General features: G+C 36.4%; 1 protein-coding gene across 6 annotated transcripts in view; it reads left to right on the forward strand.

Moving 5' to 3' along the window:
• Positions 1-14,704, forward strand: part of TLL1 (tolloid like 1) — a 210,712-nt gene that overhangs the window by 90,742 nt on the left and 105,266 nt on the right. For all 6 annotated transcript variants that reach the window (XM_064585242.1, XM_045880178.3, XM_064585244.1 and 3 more), the window contains 2 exons: positions 424-541; positions 9,198-9,376. In XM_064585242.1, coding sequence (XP_064441312.1) covers positions 424-541; positions 9,198-9,376 — 297 coding nt within the window. The remainder of the gene's footprint in view (positions 1-423; positions 542-9,197; positions 9,377-14,704) is intronic.

Here is a 14,704-nt window from a genome sequence, read left to right on the forward strand (position 1 = left end):
ACATGAGAAATACTTCACTTACCTTGGTTGTTGGTTTAGAATGTCTTTGAAATTGAAAAATATCTTTAGTCTTGAGCTCTAAGAGACTAAAGTACTGTTCTGGTTTTTAAACTGAGTTTCAAATGTGCCCATCAATCCAGGAAGCTGATTTCTCTTCAACTGACAGGAAGAACATATGTCCCGTTGATAGAGCCTTGTACACACACACATATTTGTAGAGATAGTGAACTTGAACCTTCTGATTATAAGGTGAGTGACCATTCTTAAGAGTGATCACTTGTGGTGCTCTAGGCTAGTATTTGTTGGCTGACGAGAGTGATGTCATCCGAACTGCCTAGTCAGACTCAGGATGGAGGAGCCAGCATGTAGCACTGCTCCCTAAGGCAGACACTTGGTTTTATTAACATCCTGCCATTTTTCTAGGCAGTCAGCGAGCCATGTTCAAGCAGGCCATGAGGCACTGGGAAAAGCACACATGTGTGACTTTTATTGAAAGAAGTGATGAAGAGAGTTACATTGTATTCACGTATAGACCTTGTGGGTAAGTAGAACCAGGGAATGACTTAAGTAAGTGTAGAAGAGGAAAAAGAAAATCCAGAGGTAGGATTCATTTCTTAATATTTGCTTAGCATTTTGCCCATGAGAAAGTGTGAATTTTACATAAGAAAATATATTTTGAATAAATATAGTCTTTGATCATAGACCTTTGTACATCTACCTCAAGTGTATTTCGCCACCACGTCAACTACTTCTCCTCATGTTGCAACTATAATAATGGTATCGCCACCGTCAATAATATCGTCTGGTGATTCTCTTGAGCTCCCTCTAAAATCTATGCAGTAAGATTCCATTGATATTCACTGTATCTTTTGATTTCTACCTCCATCCCATGTCATTGCCTCAATCCATTCATGTCTTTGTCATGTCACACCTGACCTATTCCAAATGCTTGACTGTCTTCCCTCATCAATTTACTACCACTAGAATTATCTTTAAAGAATACCAGTCAGAGCAAGACACCACCCCTTTTTGTTGATTCTTCAGTGCTTCCTCGTAGAGTGCTGCTTTCTAGATTGGCTTCTTACGGGATGATAACAAATATTCTCCAAAACAACTGTTCTGGAGCACTGGGTGTTATATGCAAACAATGAATCATGGAACACTACATCAGAAACTAATGATGTAATTGCATGGTGATTAACATAACACAGTAATAAAAAAATGTAACAAACAACAACAACAACAAAAAAAACAACTGTTCCGTAAGTTGTGAAATGCTGTGTTAAATTTCAGTAGATATTTCTGCAGCAATGTGCTAATGAACATTATGAATATTCAACCCATCAAAGAGAATGTAGAATACAGTGTTTTTTAAACTTACTTAAAAAACGGAACATCCATGTCACTCTTTTAAGAGTGAAGAACATACATCAGTATCCCGGAACACATTTTGGGAAATGTTAGCCTGAGAATAAAGTCCAAATTCCTTGTTATAACATTTAAAGAATGCCATGAACTTACCACAACTTCCATGTGCAGCCTCTTCTGCCACCACATCCCATAATCTAGCCAAGTTACAGTAATAGCAGTTCTCCAAGCAACACTGTATAGTTAAAGCCTTTTTACTGTGAAAGGTCTCAAACTTCTCTCTCCTCTATCTCTAGTTAGTTGGAAATTACATTTAAATATTTGATTAAACTCAGATAGAACTTTGCTTGCTCGGGAAGAATACTCGGTAGGGTTTGCTGTCTCCTTGACATCGCATCCCCTCAGGAGGCACATGTGCTGGGACCTAGCACTTCAGCGATGCTGCTGTTGATCAGTGGATTCCAGGGGTGACGGCCCAGTCCCTCCATTGTAAAAGTTCCCATCATTGCAAAATAGTGATTTGCTAATGTTGTTCTTTCCTTTTAGTCCTTCTACATTTATTAGCTGGACTCCTCTACAAAGAGGAATTTTCTCTAATCAGCTCAAACTATTTGAATACCCTCTAGTATAGTTTATATAGGGAAGTAAAAATAAATGCTTCATTCATTTGGAGGAAAGAGTTCTTGCCCCATCACATATATTTTTGGGGGAGAAAATATATATGTCACCGGGTATTGGGGGAGGATTGTGTCATCTGGCTTTGTTCTATCACATATTCCTAGAAGATTTAACCTCACTTAAAAAGTAATGGATTTTACTTTTGACCCTATCTGAGTGACATTAAGAAAAAGTATACATTATTACCTTTCTTTTTTTTTTAAAGATTTTATTTATTTATTTGATGGAGAGAGAGACAGCGAGAGAGGGAACACAAGCAGGGGGAGTGGGAGAGGGAGAAGCAGGCTTCCCGCCAAGCAGGGAGCCTGATGCGGGGCTCGATCCCAGGACCCTGGGATCATGACCTGAGCTGAAGGCAGATGCTTAACGACTGAGCCACCCAGGCGCCCCTACATTATTACCTTTCTATATAGTTTTGGATAATGCCATAATTTTTTAGTTTTGACTTATTCAAGTAATGTTTTCTTCCAAATTACTAAATTTTATCTTCACAAGTTTTGGTTACATTTGAAATGCCTCCTAGTTCTTAATATCTATTTAATATTTAAAAGGTCCAACTCTTCCTTCCTTCTGGCTATCTAATAGGAATGGATATAGGTCAGCTTACATATTTCTAAACACATAATGTATTCAGATCAATATATCTTTCCTTTATCTTTACCACCCTTCAATTTTCTGAAGCAAATACAAACAAAACACTGGCATTCATTATCTTATCAATAAATTTCTGTTTGTAGCAAACTCGTATTTATACTCATTTTCTTTCATTAATTTGGCTTTTTTCAAAGTTTTTCATTTTACTTGTTTTATCCTGCTAAACTATTTTTCCCCCTTCTCTATTCTTTCTTCGTGTGTTTGCTTGTGTTTTTCTGCTTCCTTGAAGTGCCTTTGCTTCCATTTTCATCAGTGGAAATCGTTCACATATTTCTTCCTCGCCCATTTCTGAGCTGCCCTCAGTGCGACTTTGCTCCACCTTCAGCTGTACTAGTTACATTGCCACCATTGGTGCACGTGTCTGCCTTCATCTGGGATGACAGGTTGCTTATCTCTTCATTCCTCGGGGCACCCAGCGCGCTGCTTTATAGATAGGTGATCAAGAAAATATTGACAATTTACACATCAGCTAAAGCACATCGTATATAATTCTAGAAGGAAAGAATGGAAGAATTTAGAGGTATTGAAGAGCATGTATGTAACGACGACTTTAATGATTTTAGAGAAATGGAAACTGAAGTTGTGACTTGCCCTCAAATCCTTAAATCTGTAGTTGCACTCCTGAAATCAAACTTTTGGGTATTTATATATACATGTAATTGTGACTGTTATAGTAGTAGTGTTGCATTTGGTGATTTGTTTTGTATTCAGTTTCCTTATACTGTATTTTCAATGATAGGAAGGATGATACATTTTATAGGAATTGGTCATTGGCTTGCTAATCGTTCTAACCATTTTGTGACTTCTAAATTTCATTTGGAATTACCATTATTGGCCATAATTTCATGAAACAGTTATTTTATCATTATGGTGATTTTTTTCTTTGATAATACTGCATTTGTATCTCATAAAAATTAATCAAAATTATTAAAAAGTTTGGCATCTGGTGTTACACAAAACACTGAGGGCTACTGCAGTGAGATCTATCTCAAGTTAAATGCATAACACTCCTATTGGATTTTGGTATTGTGTCCTTTCCCTCTGTTGGCAAAAAGTTTGAACTTAACTATAAATATTTTTTCAACGAATATTTATTGTCATCAGTGACATTTATTTCACAAGATGATTATTATCAGCAAAATGTAAGATCACTTTATAAAAACTTGTTTCATTTATTTCTTTGTAAGTCAGAAATTTATATAGCTGAATTTATTACCTTTGTCTACTATGCAACTTTATATTGCTGAATATTCTCTTTTTTAAAGTGTAACTTTATTTTTTTTACACTGTTACATTAGTTTCAGGTGTACAATTATAGTGATTAAACAATTCTATACATCACCTGGTGCTCATCATGACCAGTGGCCTCCTTAATCCCCATCACCTGCTTAGCCCAATCCTTACCCTCTTTCCCTCTGGTAACCATCAGTGTGTTTACTATAGTTAAGAGTCTGTTGCTTGGTTTATCTCTCTCTTTCTCTTTATCCCTTTGCTCATTTATTTTACTTAAATTCCACATGTGAGTGAAATCATATAGTATTTGTCTTTCTCTGATTGACTTACTTCACTTAGCATGATACTCGCTAGCTCCATCCATGTCATTGCAAATAACAAGATTTCATTCTTTTTTATAGCTGAATAGTATTCCATTGTGTATATATACCACCTCTTGTTTATCCATTCATCGGTCGATGGACACTTGGCTGCTTCCATATCTTGGCTATTGTATTGTAAATAATGCTTTTGTAAACACAGAGGTGCGTGTATCCCTTTGATTTAGTGATATTGTATTCTTTGGGTAAATAAGTAGTACAATTGCTACATTGGAGGGTAGTTCTATTTTTAACTTCTTGAGGAACCTCCATACTGTTTTCCAGAGTGGCTGCACCGGTTTGCATTCCCACCAAGAGTGCATGAGGATTACTTTTTCTCCACATCCTCTCCAACACTTCTTGTTTCTTGTGTTGTTGATTTTAGCCATTCTGATGGGTGTGAGGTGATATCTCATTGTCGTTTTGATTTGCATTTTTCTGATGGTGAGTGATGATGAAATCTTTTCATGTGTCTGTTGGCTATATGAATGTCTTCTTTGGATAAATGTTCATGTCTTCTGCCCATTTTTTAATTGGATTCTTTGCTCTTTTTGGTGTTGAGTTTTATAAGTTCTTACATATTTTGGATAGTAGCCCTTTATCAGATATGTCATTTGCAAATATCTTCTCCATTCAGTAAGTTGCCTTTTAGTTTTGTTGACTGTTTCCTTCGTTGTGCAAATCCTTTTTATTTTGTTGTAGTCCCAATAGTTCATTTTTGCTTTTGTTTCCTTTGCCTTAGGAGACCTGTCTAGAAAAAAGTTGCTATAGCCAATGTCAAAGAGTTTACTACCTATGTTCTCCTCTAGGATTTTTGTGGTTTTAGGTCTCATATTTAGGTCTTTAATGCATGAATATCCTCTATCCCCTACTAGATAGTTTCTTGAACAATCTTACTTTTTTCCTATCTGCTAATTTTTAATGATTCCTTAAAAACAACTAACCAAACAAATAAACTTAGGGTTAACTTATTTAGCTATTTTCTAGATTTTGTGTTTTAAATTGTGTTTAAATTTGGTCAGTTTGGCTATTCAGATTATGGCAACAGTCACTTATTCATCCTTACCTATTGAATTTTCATTTTGTGCCACTTACTATACTAATTTTTGGGACTATAAAATTGAATGTGAGGTGTTTTTCTCTGCAAGAAGATTATAGTTAGGCAGAGGAGGTGTGCTAGCTAGGATTCTTGCTTGCAAACAATGGAGGCTAATTAATTTAAGCAGAAAAAAATGACTTGTTGGATTATTAGATAATTTGTAGAATCACACCAATGGAAAAAGTGGAGAGCCAGGTGGAGGGAGGTATCTCAGGGAAGAGCATTTTTAATCCCTGGCCATAAGCATCTTCACCATTGCTTTGAATGGTCCCTGCTAACCACCAAAGTCTTAGCTCTCTCCTGCACTTATGAGATCTGTTCTTTCAACAAATATTTATTAATTTATTTCAAAAATGATCTGTTTCCAGTTTTATTACAATATAAGTGACATAGAACACTGTATTCCTTTAAGGTGTATATTGTGATGAGTTGATATATGCATACTTTATGAAATGATTCCCACAATAAATTTAGTTAACAGGCATCACCCCACATAGTTGCAACACTTTTATTTTCTTGTGATGAGAACTTTTAGATCTGCTCTCTTAGCAATTTTCAAGTATATGATACAGTATTATTAACTTTAGTCACCATGCTGTACATTATATCCCCAGGACTTATTTATCTTATAGCTGGAAGTTTGTACATTTGACCCCCTTCACTCACTTGGCCCACCCTCCCACCTCCCACCCCAAGTGCTTGCAACTTCCAATCTGTTCTCTGTATCTGCTGAGCTGTACTATGGGCCTGACTATATTTTAGGGGCTAGAGATATCTGTATACAAAACGTGTAAGTTGTCTGCCCACAAACAGCTTACATTCTAGGATGGGGAGTCAGAAAAAAACATGAAAATCAATGAAATATAAAATGTATTAATAGACTCTAAGTTCTAGGACAAAAAGGAAAGCAATATAAATGGGATAGAAAGGCATTTGCACAAAAACTTGAAAAAGAAGATGAAATGAGCCATATGCTATGTGGGAGAACAGAGGTCCCGACAGAAGAAATAGCCAGGAAAAAGGCTTTAAGGCAAGAACATGTCTGTATGCTGAAGGCACAGCCAGGACACTGCATGGCTCAGGAGGAGTGAGTTGCAGGGACAGTAGTAAGAGATGGGACTGGATGGTAAGACATTTGTGTGAAGATCATGTGGGATCTTACAATTATTTGTAAGTACTGCAGATTTTCCTGAGTAAAAGAGAAAGCTTGTATTAGTAAGCTGACATGATTCATTTAATACATGACCCTTCAATCCCAGTGTCTTCAAGTAACAAACATTCATTCCTTGTTTGTTTGTACTGCCTGTCCATCACTGGTTGGCTGTGTCTCTCTCCAGAGTTACCACTTTAGTATTCAGTCTGATGGAGGAACCTTTCTTAGAACTTTGCATTTGTGGCAGATGAAACAGAGACAATATTTCCAAACATATTGACTATTAAAGATTCTCTCCAGAAATTATACAAAGAGTTCGTGCTCACATGACATTATCCAGAGCAAGTCACATGACCGAACTCAACATCAGTGGAGTAAGGAAGTATGATTATCTTCCAGTGAGGGGTAATGAATATTTTTGAACATTGACACAATGTGCCATAGAACCACTGGAGAATATTGGGTAGAGAAGAGTCATAATATGACTTTAAATTTTTAAATTATCTCAATGTTGAGAAAAGACTGCTATGGGGAGGACATCTTTGTGGATGTCATGATAGATCATCCAACAGGCAAAATCTAAAGGTGCTTTGGTCCTCCAGTCTGAGGCAAAAGTAAGGAATAGCAGGTTTTAGGTTACCTGATTACTATCTATGGCATAGGGAGAGGTGTGGCCTCCTATAGATGGTGAAAGTTTTTCTTGAGAGGACAGATAGATCTTATAGTGGCCAAGTTTTAAAAGCAGCACACAAATTAGAAATAAAAAAAATCAAGAGCTATATACAAGCAAATGGCATCAACCTGAGTGATATTTGAAACTAAGATAATACCTAGACGTGTTTAAACCACATTTTTATAAACCTCACATATTACCCTGTCATTCCTTACCTAATTATATGTGCATATATTTAGTTATTTTTTCATCTTAGCATCCAGAATTATTCTCTCCCTAGAACAAGAGGAATCAAACCACCACATTTTTCTTCTTTCACAGGATCATTATAAAAGTCAGTGAAAAATATATTTTTGTTTTCTGTTATGGAATCCATCTTATTTATTGGAAATTGCTATGTGTAAAATTATGCTTAAAAAAGGTGTTTTAGATTAAATAAGTTGACCACATTGCTTGACTATCTCCCAGATTTTGATTTGCAAAGTATTTTCTTCTTTGAATATAACCAGCGAGAATGACTCAGTGTGTGTAATTTAGTTGCTATATAATCATCAGATATTTTAGTTTAACTACTGTTGCTCTATGGTAGCAAATGATTCGGTTTAAATCTCTCCAAAATTTGCAAATTTTGTGTTTTCCTACATCTAATAGTTTATTATTTGGGTATGCAATAAATATCTGTGTCTAGATTGAAGCATAGTATTAAAAATTGGGGCAAAACCAAAATTTCCTGATTTTTTCCCTACCAGTTACCTCCTTTTTTCTATTATTGATTTATTAAGCTTCATTAATTGTTATAATAGATTCATAAATAAGTGTATGGTGTAGGTTCAGATGCTTAAGGCATTTAAAGCCCAAAGAAATAATTGGAATGAAAAATATTTGTATTTGTGAACAATCAAAAGGACTATCAAATATACTTACTTTGGAAACTGAAAATTTGTGAAATTCCTTTTAACGCTTGGGCAATTAATTTTACAGTTTTCTCAGTGTTTGGTGTCTTGTGCATCATGATTATTATTTACTGCCCTCTATTGCTGTCGCAAGCAGTGATCCTATATATAAACCTATTTTAATGTAAACCCCAATTATTTAAGTTTTAGATATAATTTTATTTATATTTGCAAATCTCATAATTCTACCAGTTGTTAGTTTTTCTCCACCAGTTAGCTATTAACCTTAGGAAATTTACCTTTTGAAACTAATTTTCCTCCATTGATTCCTTTTAAAAGTTTTCTTCTTCAAAATAAATTCTCCCATGAGTAGGAAAAATAACTCCTTTGTTGATTAACCATCTTTCTTTCTTTTGTTCTTTTTTGTTTTGTTTTCTTTTTCTTTTTCTTTTTTTAGGGGAGATAAAGGGGAAAGGGAGAGAGAGAGAGAGAATCTTAAGCAGATTCTGCACTAAACGTGGAGCCTGACACGTTTAGTGCAGAAACGTGAGCCTCACAACCCTGAGATCATGACCTGAGCCAAAACCAAGAGTCAGGCGCTTAACCAACTGAGCCACCCAGGCACCCCTAATTCTATTTTTCTTAAAGGGGAAAATAAACTTTGTTTTTATATTCAAAACTGAAATAATGGATTATTTCCAGATAACCACAGTGACAAAGTAGTTACTTAAATAATGTAGATGGATTGTGAAACGAAAAAACTGTATTAGACATAATTGTGGGTTAGTAAGTCTTGAGTTTATATGTTTAAAGCCCATTAATCACCATCAGAGATATTTTATTTTCTGATATCTTCTGAACACTCCTAATAATGATTTAAGGCATATCTTCTAATGTATGAATTAGTGAAAAAGCACTTCCAGTGATTATGTGGAGACTTTTGTTGTCTATACATTTACCAGGACTAGGCTACTCTGCCTCTGAATGTGTTGGACTTTGTAGTTGATCATAATTCTTGACAAGTTTCACTGTACTGTAATTAATCTATCATTGCCACCACCATCTCTGTTTTTTTCCTTTATTGCAGATGCTGCTCCTATGTAGGTCGGCGGGGAAATGGACCCCAGGCAATCTCTATTGGCAAGAACTGCGATAAATTTGGAATTGTTGTTCATGAATTGGGCCATGTGATAGGCTTTTGGCATGAACACACACGACCAGATCGAGATAACCATGTCACTATCATAAGAGAAAACATCCAGCCAGGTGAGAGGCTTCAGAATATGTTGGGTTTAAGGTTGATGGAATATCTTTTAGTTGTGTTTATACTATTTATGATTTAACTTTTTCTTAAAAAGTGTGAACTAATTTTTTTGATATGGTAGAATCAGCATTTTGCTGGATAAAAAATATACTCATGATGATGTTACATTTTAAATTTTTTTTTCCTTTAGACTGGGTGATTTTATATGCATTTTTGGTTTGCTTTATTTTCTTAAGGTTTAGCTGTTTTATTTCAAACTTCTGTGCTTTCCAAGAATGGGTATAGGCTATTGAACCATAAATTAATATTATTTAATTTTTAAAGCATTTTTACTACTTAGCTCTATAATCTATGTGGTAGAGATTTAGAAAGGATCCAGGGTTTGGCATGAAACATGCTGCTACCATAGAAATCTGTATTATACCAGGGACATTTCTGGGGAAAATTTTGGGGGAAATGAGTCATTTCCAGGGTAGTCTAAATAGTTTTTTGAGAATTCTTCTTAAACTACCCTAAAGATAAATTCTTCAGATTTTTTTCAGTAGTTGAAATATCATATATAATTAAAATTTAATTTTCTCTGATAGTTGATATGTGATAATAGCCTTATTTTAAAGCTTTTTATTTAACTTTCAAAAATTAATAAAGATTACATTTCAGTTACCAAAAGAAAAATTCTGTTTTTTGGAATTGCCTTATGAAGTTATATGGATTTCAAGCATTAGGAAAGTAAAAATGCATCCTTATTTCCTTATTCACAGCAAGTTTTAAGTTACAAACATTGAATTCCTTAGACTTTCTTGTAATTAAAAGTATTCTATTTATTTGCTCATCACATATTTGGTGTTAATTATTTATTGAGGCATTATTAGATGTTGAAAATGCTGTCATGAAAAATACAAAGCTTAATGTGGGGTATGTGCGTATACATAAATGACTGCAAGGGGGTGAGAAAAGTGATAATAGTCATATGGTGAAAATACCGCAAAGTCCAAGTAACATATGACAAAATGCCTTGGCAAGTCAAGGGAGATGTCACAAAGGAACTGAAATTTAGAAGTAAAGTATAAGTGTTCAAAGTGCACAGAAGAAAGAATTTCTAAGCTGAAAAAACATCATGATAGCTATAATTATAGAAAATTGAATAATTTTTATTTGCTCATTATGGCTGCATGGTTAAGTTGCAAGTGGGAGATTAGTTGGTAATTACCAAAGGAGGTTGAATTATAGGGGATCTTCTATACGAAGCTAGGGAACTTAGTTTTTATTTTTAGCTACTGGAGAATAATCGAGGATTGAAAGCAGAACAAGTTCAGATTAAAAAAAAGGAAAAAAATAATTCTTTCAGCTTTGGGATCATAACTGAGAATGGAGAAGTGGAGGTAGGGAGGATGAACTTAAGGAAACCTATAAGAAAATTTAATAAGTAGTTTATAAAAGATGACTAAGTCCTTAGTCAAGGAAGTGCAATTCAAGAATAAGGGAATAACCTTTCAAAAATATTTTAAGAGGAACACTAACATATGAGGGAAAATCTTCAAGGTTTTATTTTTAGGCAACAGGATGAATGGTGGCACCATTAGATGAAGGAAGAAATATGGATAAAGCAACATGTTTTTTAAAGTAAGAAAGAGAAATAATGGTTTTATTTAGCATATCGTTGATTTTGAGAAGCCTTTGGATTATCTAAATGGAGATGTATAGTACACAAAGCAAAAGTGAGTCTAAAATTTAGGCTATATCTAGAAATAGAAATTTAATGGTATATTTGACTATCTAGGGAAACCCTGAAGGAAGAATAAAAATACAGCTAAGGATAGGAAATGGGGCATAGCAATAATTAAGCAACATTTTACAGAAAATCCTCCAAAAGACTAAGAAGGTTTGGTCAAGAGTTAGAAGAAAAATCACTGAATGTGATGTTCCAGGAAAGAGATCAGTTCAAGAATGATAAAGTAGGAGAAGAGGAGTGGGTGGTTCAAGATGGCAGTGTAGGAATAACCTGAACTCACCTCCTCCCATGGACACAACAAACTACTCCTACACATGGAGTAATTTCTCTGAAAAAATCCTGATAACTGGATGAACACTGTGCCTGGATAAAAGGGCTCTGAGGAGATGGGTAAGAGAGGTAGAGACACACCTGCTGCCAAAAACTCCAATTCTAGACATGATGACCCATAATGAGGAGAGATTCCCAAAGTATAGCACTTTCTCCTGAGAAGCTAGAGGTTGACACCACAATCTTTGGGTCCTGTACTGGAAAGATGAGCCCCCCTGCCCCAAACATAAGACCATCAGGGATTATATCCAGGAGAAGAAACAACTGTAGGGAGGCTGTAGGGAACAGGGAACCTGCCCTGAAGGGACTCGCATGTGGGGACTCAGTCACCCCAGGACCCAGCAAAAAAACAGCAGTTTGAAAACACCTGGTACATATGTGAAGCAGACCCAATTACTAATTTTAAAGTGATCACTAGAGAGGCAGAAGCATGTTGGGACTCTCTCCAGGGACAGAAGCACTGGCAGGTGCATTTTTGCAATCTCATTCTACCTTGCTAATGCCAATACTGGTGGGTGTTATTTTGGCAATCTCCCTGTAACCTGCTAGTGCAGGTGGGTGTACCGCACCTCACCATGTGCCAGCTATGCCATAGCCAGCTGGGAGAGCACCCTGCATCACTCCAGAACCATGTCACAGACAACCAGGCAAGAGACCTACCCTTCCAAGCCACAGATTTATCCCAGCTAGGCAAGTGTCCCACCCCTCCTGTGCCATAGTCAAACCACTGCCAGGCCAGTATCTCTCTTCCTTTGTGCCACAACCATGGCTCTGCCACAGCTGGCTGGTGCATGCACCCCACAGAGGGGATACCTCTGGAGTGTCTGGCTCTAGTAGCCAGAGTGATTGCTCCTGGGCCTCACACATCATCTTCTACACAAGGCCAATTCTTCAAGACTGGGAGAGGTAGCTGTTCTGATAATTAGGCAAAACAAGGCAGAGGCATATGTTTCAAATGAAAGATAAAGACCTCAGAAAATGACCTTAATGAAACAGAGGTAAGTAATCTACCTGATAAAGAGTTCAAAATAATGGTTATAAAGATGCTCACTGACCTAGGGAGAAGAATGGATGAATACAATGAGAACTTAAACAAGAGATAGAAAATATAAGAAAGTACCAAATAGAAGTTACAGAGCTTAAGAATACAGTAACCAATGAAAAATACACTAGAAGAGTTCAACAGCAGACTGGAAAAAACAGAAAAATGGTTCGGTGAACTGGAAGACAAAGCAATGAAACTCACCCAGAGAGAGTTGCAAAAAGAAAAAAAGGATTTAAAAAGGTGGGATACCTTAAGGGACTTACGGGACAACATTAAGCAGAATAATATCTGCAAATGGGTGTCCTAGAAGGAGAAAAGAGAGAGAAAGTGACATAAAACTTATTTTAAAGAGATCATGGATGAAAACTTCCCTAATCTGGGAATGGAAACAGGCACCCAGACATAGGAACCCCATAGAGTTCCAAACAAGATGAACCCAAAGAGATCTATACATTATAATTAAGTTAATTATAATTATAATTAAAACATTGAAAGTTAAATATAAAGAGATAATCTTAAAAATAGCAAGAGAAACAAGCTTGTTACATACATGGGAAATCCCATAAGGCTATCAGCAGATATTTTTTTTTCATTTTTTTTTTATTATGTTATATTAATCACCATACATTACATCATTAGTTTTTGATGTAGTGTTCCATGATACATTGTTTGCATATAATACCCAGTGCTCCATGCAGAATGTGCCCTCCTTAATATCCATCACTAGGCTAACCCATCCCCCCACCCCCCTCCCCTCTAGAACCCTCAGTTTGTTTCTCAGAGTCCATAGTCTCTCATGGTTCATGTCCCCCTCCCATTCCCCTCCTTCATTCTTCCCCTCCTGCTATCTTCTTCTTCTTCTTTTCTTTTCTTTTCTTTCTTTTTTTTTTTTAACATATAATGTATTATTTGTTTCAGAGGTACAGGTCTGTGATTCAACAGTCTTACACAATTCACAGCGCTCACCATAGCATATCCTCCCCAATGTCTATCACCCAGGCAACCCATCCCTCCCAACCCCCACCATTCCAGCAACCATCAGTTTCCTGAGATTAAGAATTCCTCATATCAGTGAGGTCATATGATATATGTCTTTCTCTGATTGACTTATTTCGCTCAGCATAATACCCTCCAGTTCCTTCCACGTCATTGCAAATGGCAAGATTTCATTCTTTTTGATGGCTGCATAGTATTCCATTGTATATCTATACCACATCTTCTTCATCCATTCATCTGTCAATGGACATCTTGGCTTTTTCCACAGTTTGGCTATTGTGGACATTGCTGCTATAAACATTGGGGTGCATGTACCCCTTTGGATCCCTACATTTGTATCTTTGGGGTAAATACCCAGTAGTGCAATTGCTGGATCATAGGGTAGCTCTATTTTCAACTTTTTGAGGACCCTCCATACTGTTTTCCAGAGTGGCTGCACCAGCTTGCATTCCCACCAACAGTGTAGGAGGGTTCCCCTTTCTCCTCATCCCTGCCAACATCTGTCGTTTCCTGACTTGTTAATTTTAGCCATTCTGACTGGTGTGAGGTGGTATCTCTTTGAGGTTTTCATTTGGATTTCCCTGATGCTGAGCGATGCTGAGGACTTTTTCATGTGTCTGTTGGCCATTTGGATGTCTTCTTTGGAAAAATGTCTGTTCATGCCTTCTGCCCATTTCTTGATTGGATCATTTGTTCTTTGGGTATTGAGTTTAAGAAGTTCTTTATAGATTTTGGATACTAGCCCTTTATCTGATATGTCATTTGCAAATATCTTCTCCTATTCTGTCCGTTGTCTTTTGGTTTTGTTGACTGTTTCTTTTGCTGTGCAAAAGCTTTTTATCTTGATGAAGTCCTAATAGTTCATTTTTGCCCTTGCTTCCCTTGCCTTTGGCGATGTTTCTAGGAAGAAGTTGCTGCAGCTGAGGTCGAAGAAGTTGCTGCCTTGTATTCTCCTTTAGGATTTTGATGGATTCCTGTCACACATTTAGGTCTTTCAGCCATTTTGAGTCTATTTTTGTGTGTGGTGTAAGGAAATGGTCCAGTTTCATTCTTCTGCATGTGGCTGTCCAATTTTCCCAACACCATTTGTTGAAGAGACTGTCTTTTTTCCATTGGACATTCTTTCCTGCTTTGTCAAAGATGAGTTGACCATAGAGTTGAGAGTCCATTTCTAGGCTCTCTATTCTGTTCCATTGATCTATGTGTCTGTTTTTATGCCAGTACCAT

Source organism: Mirounga angustirostris, unplaced genomic scaffold (assembly GCF_029215605.1).
Source record: "Mirounga angustirostris isolate CCGP_5_RB_7025 unplaced genomic scaffold, mMirAng1.0.hap1 SCAF_2, whole genome shotgun sequence".
NCBI classification, from domain to species: domain Eukaryota; kingdom Metazoa; phylum Chordata; class Mammalia; order Carnivora; family Phocidae; genus Mirounga; species Mirounga angustirostris.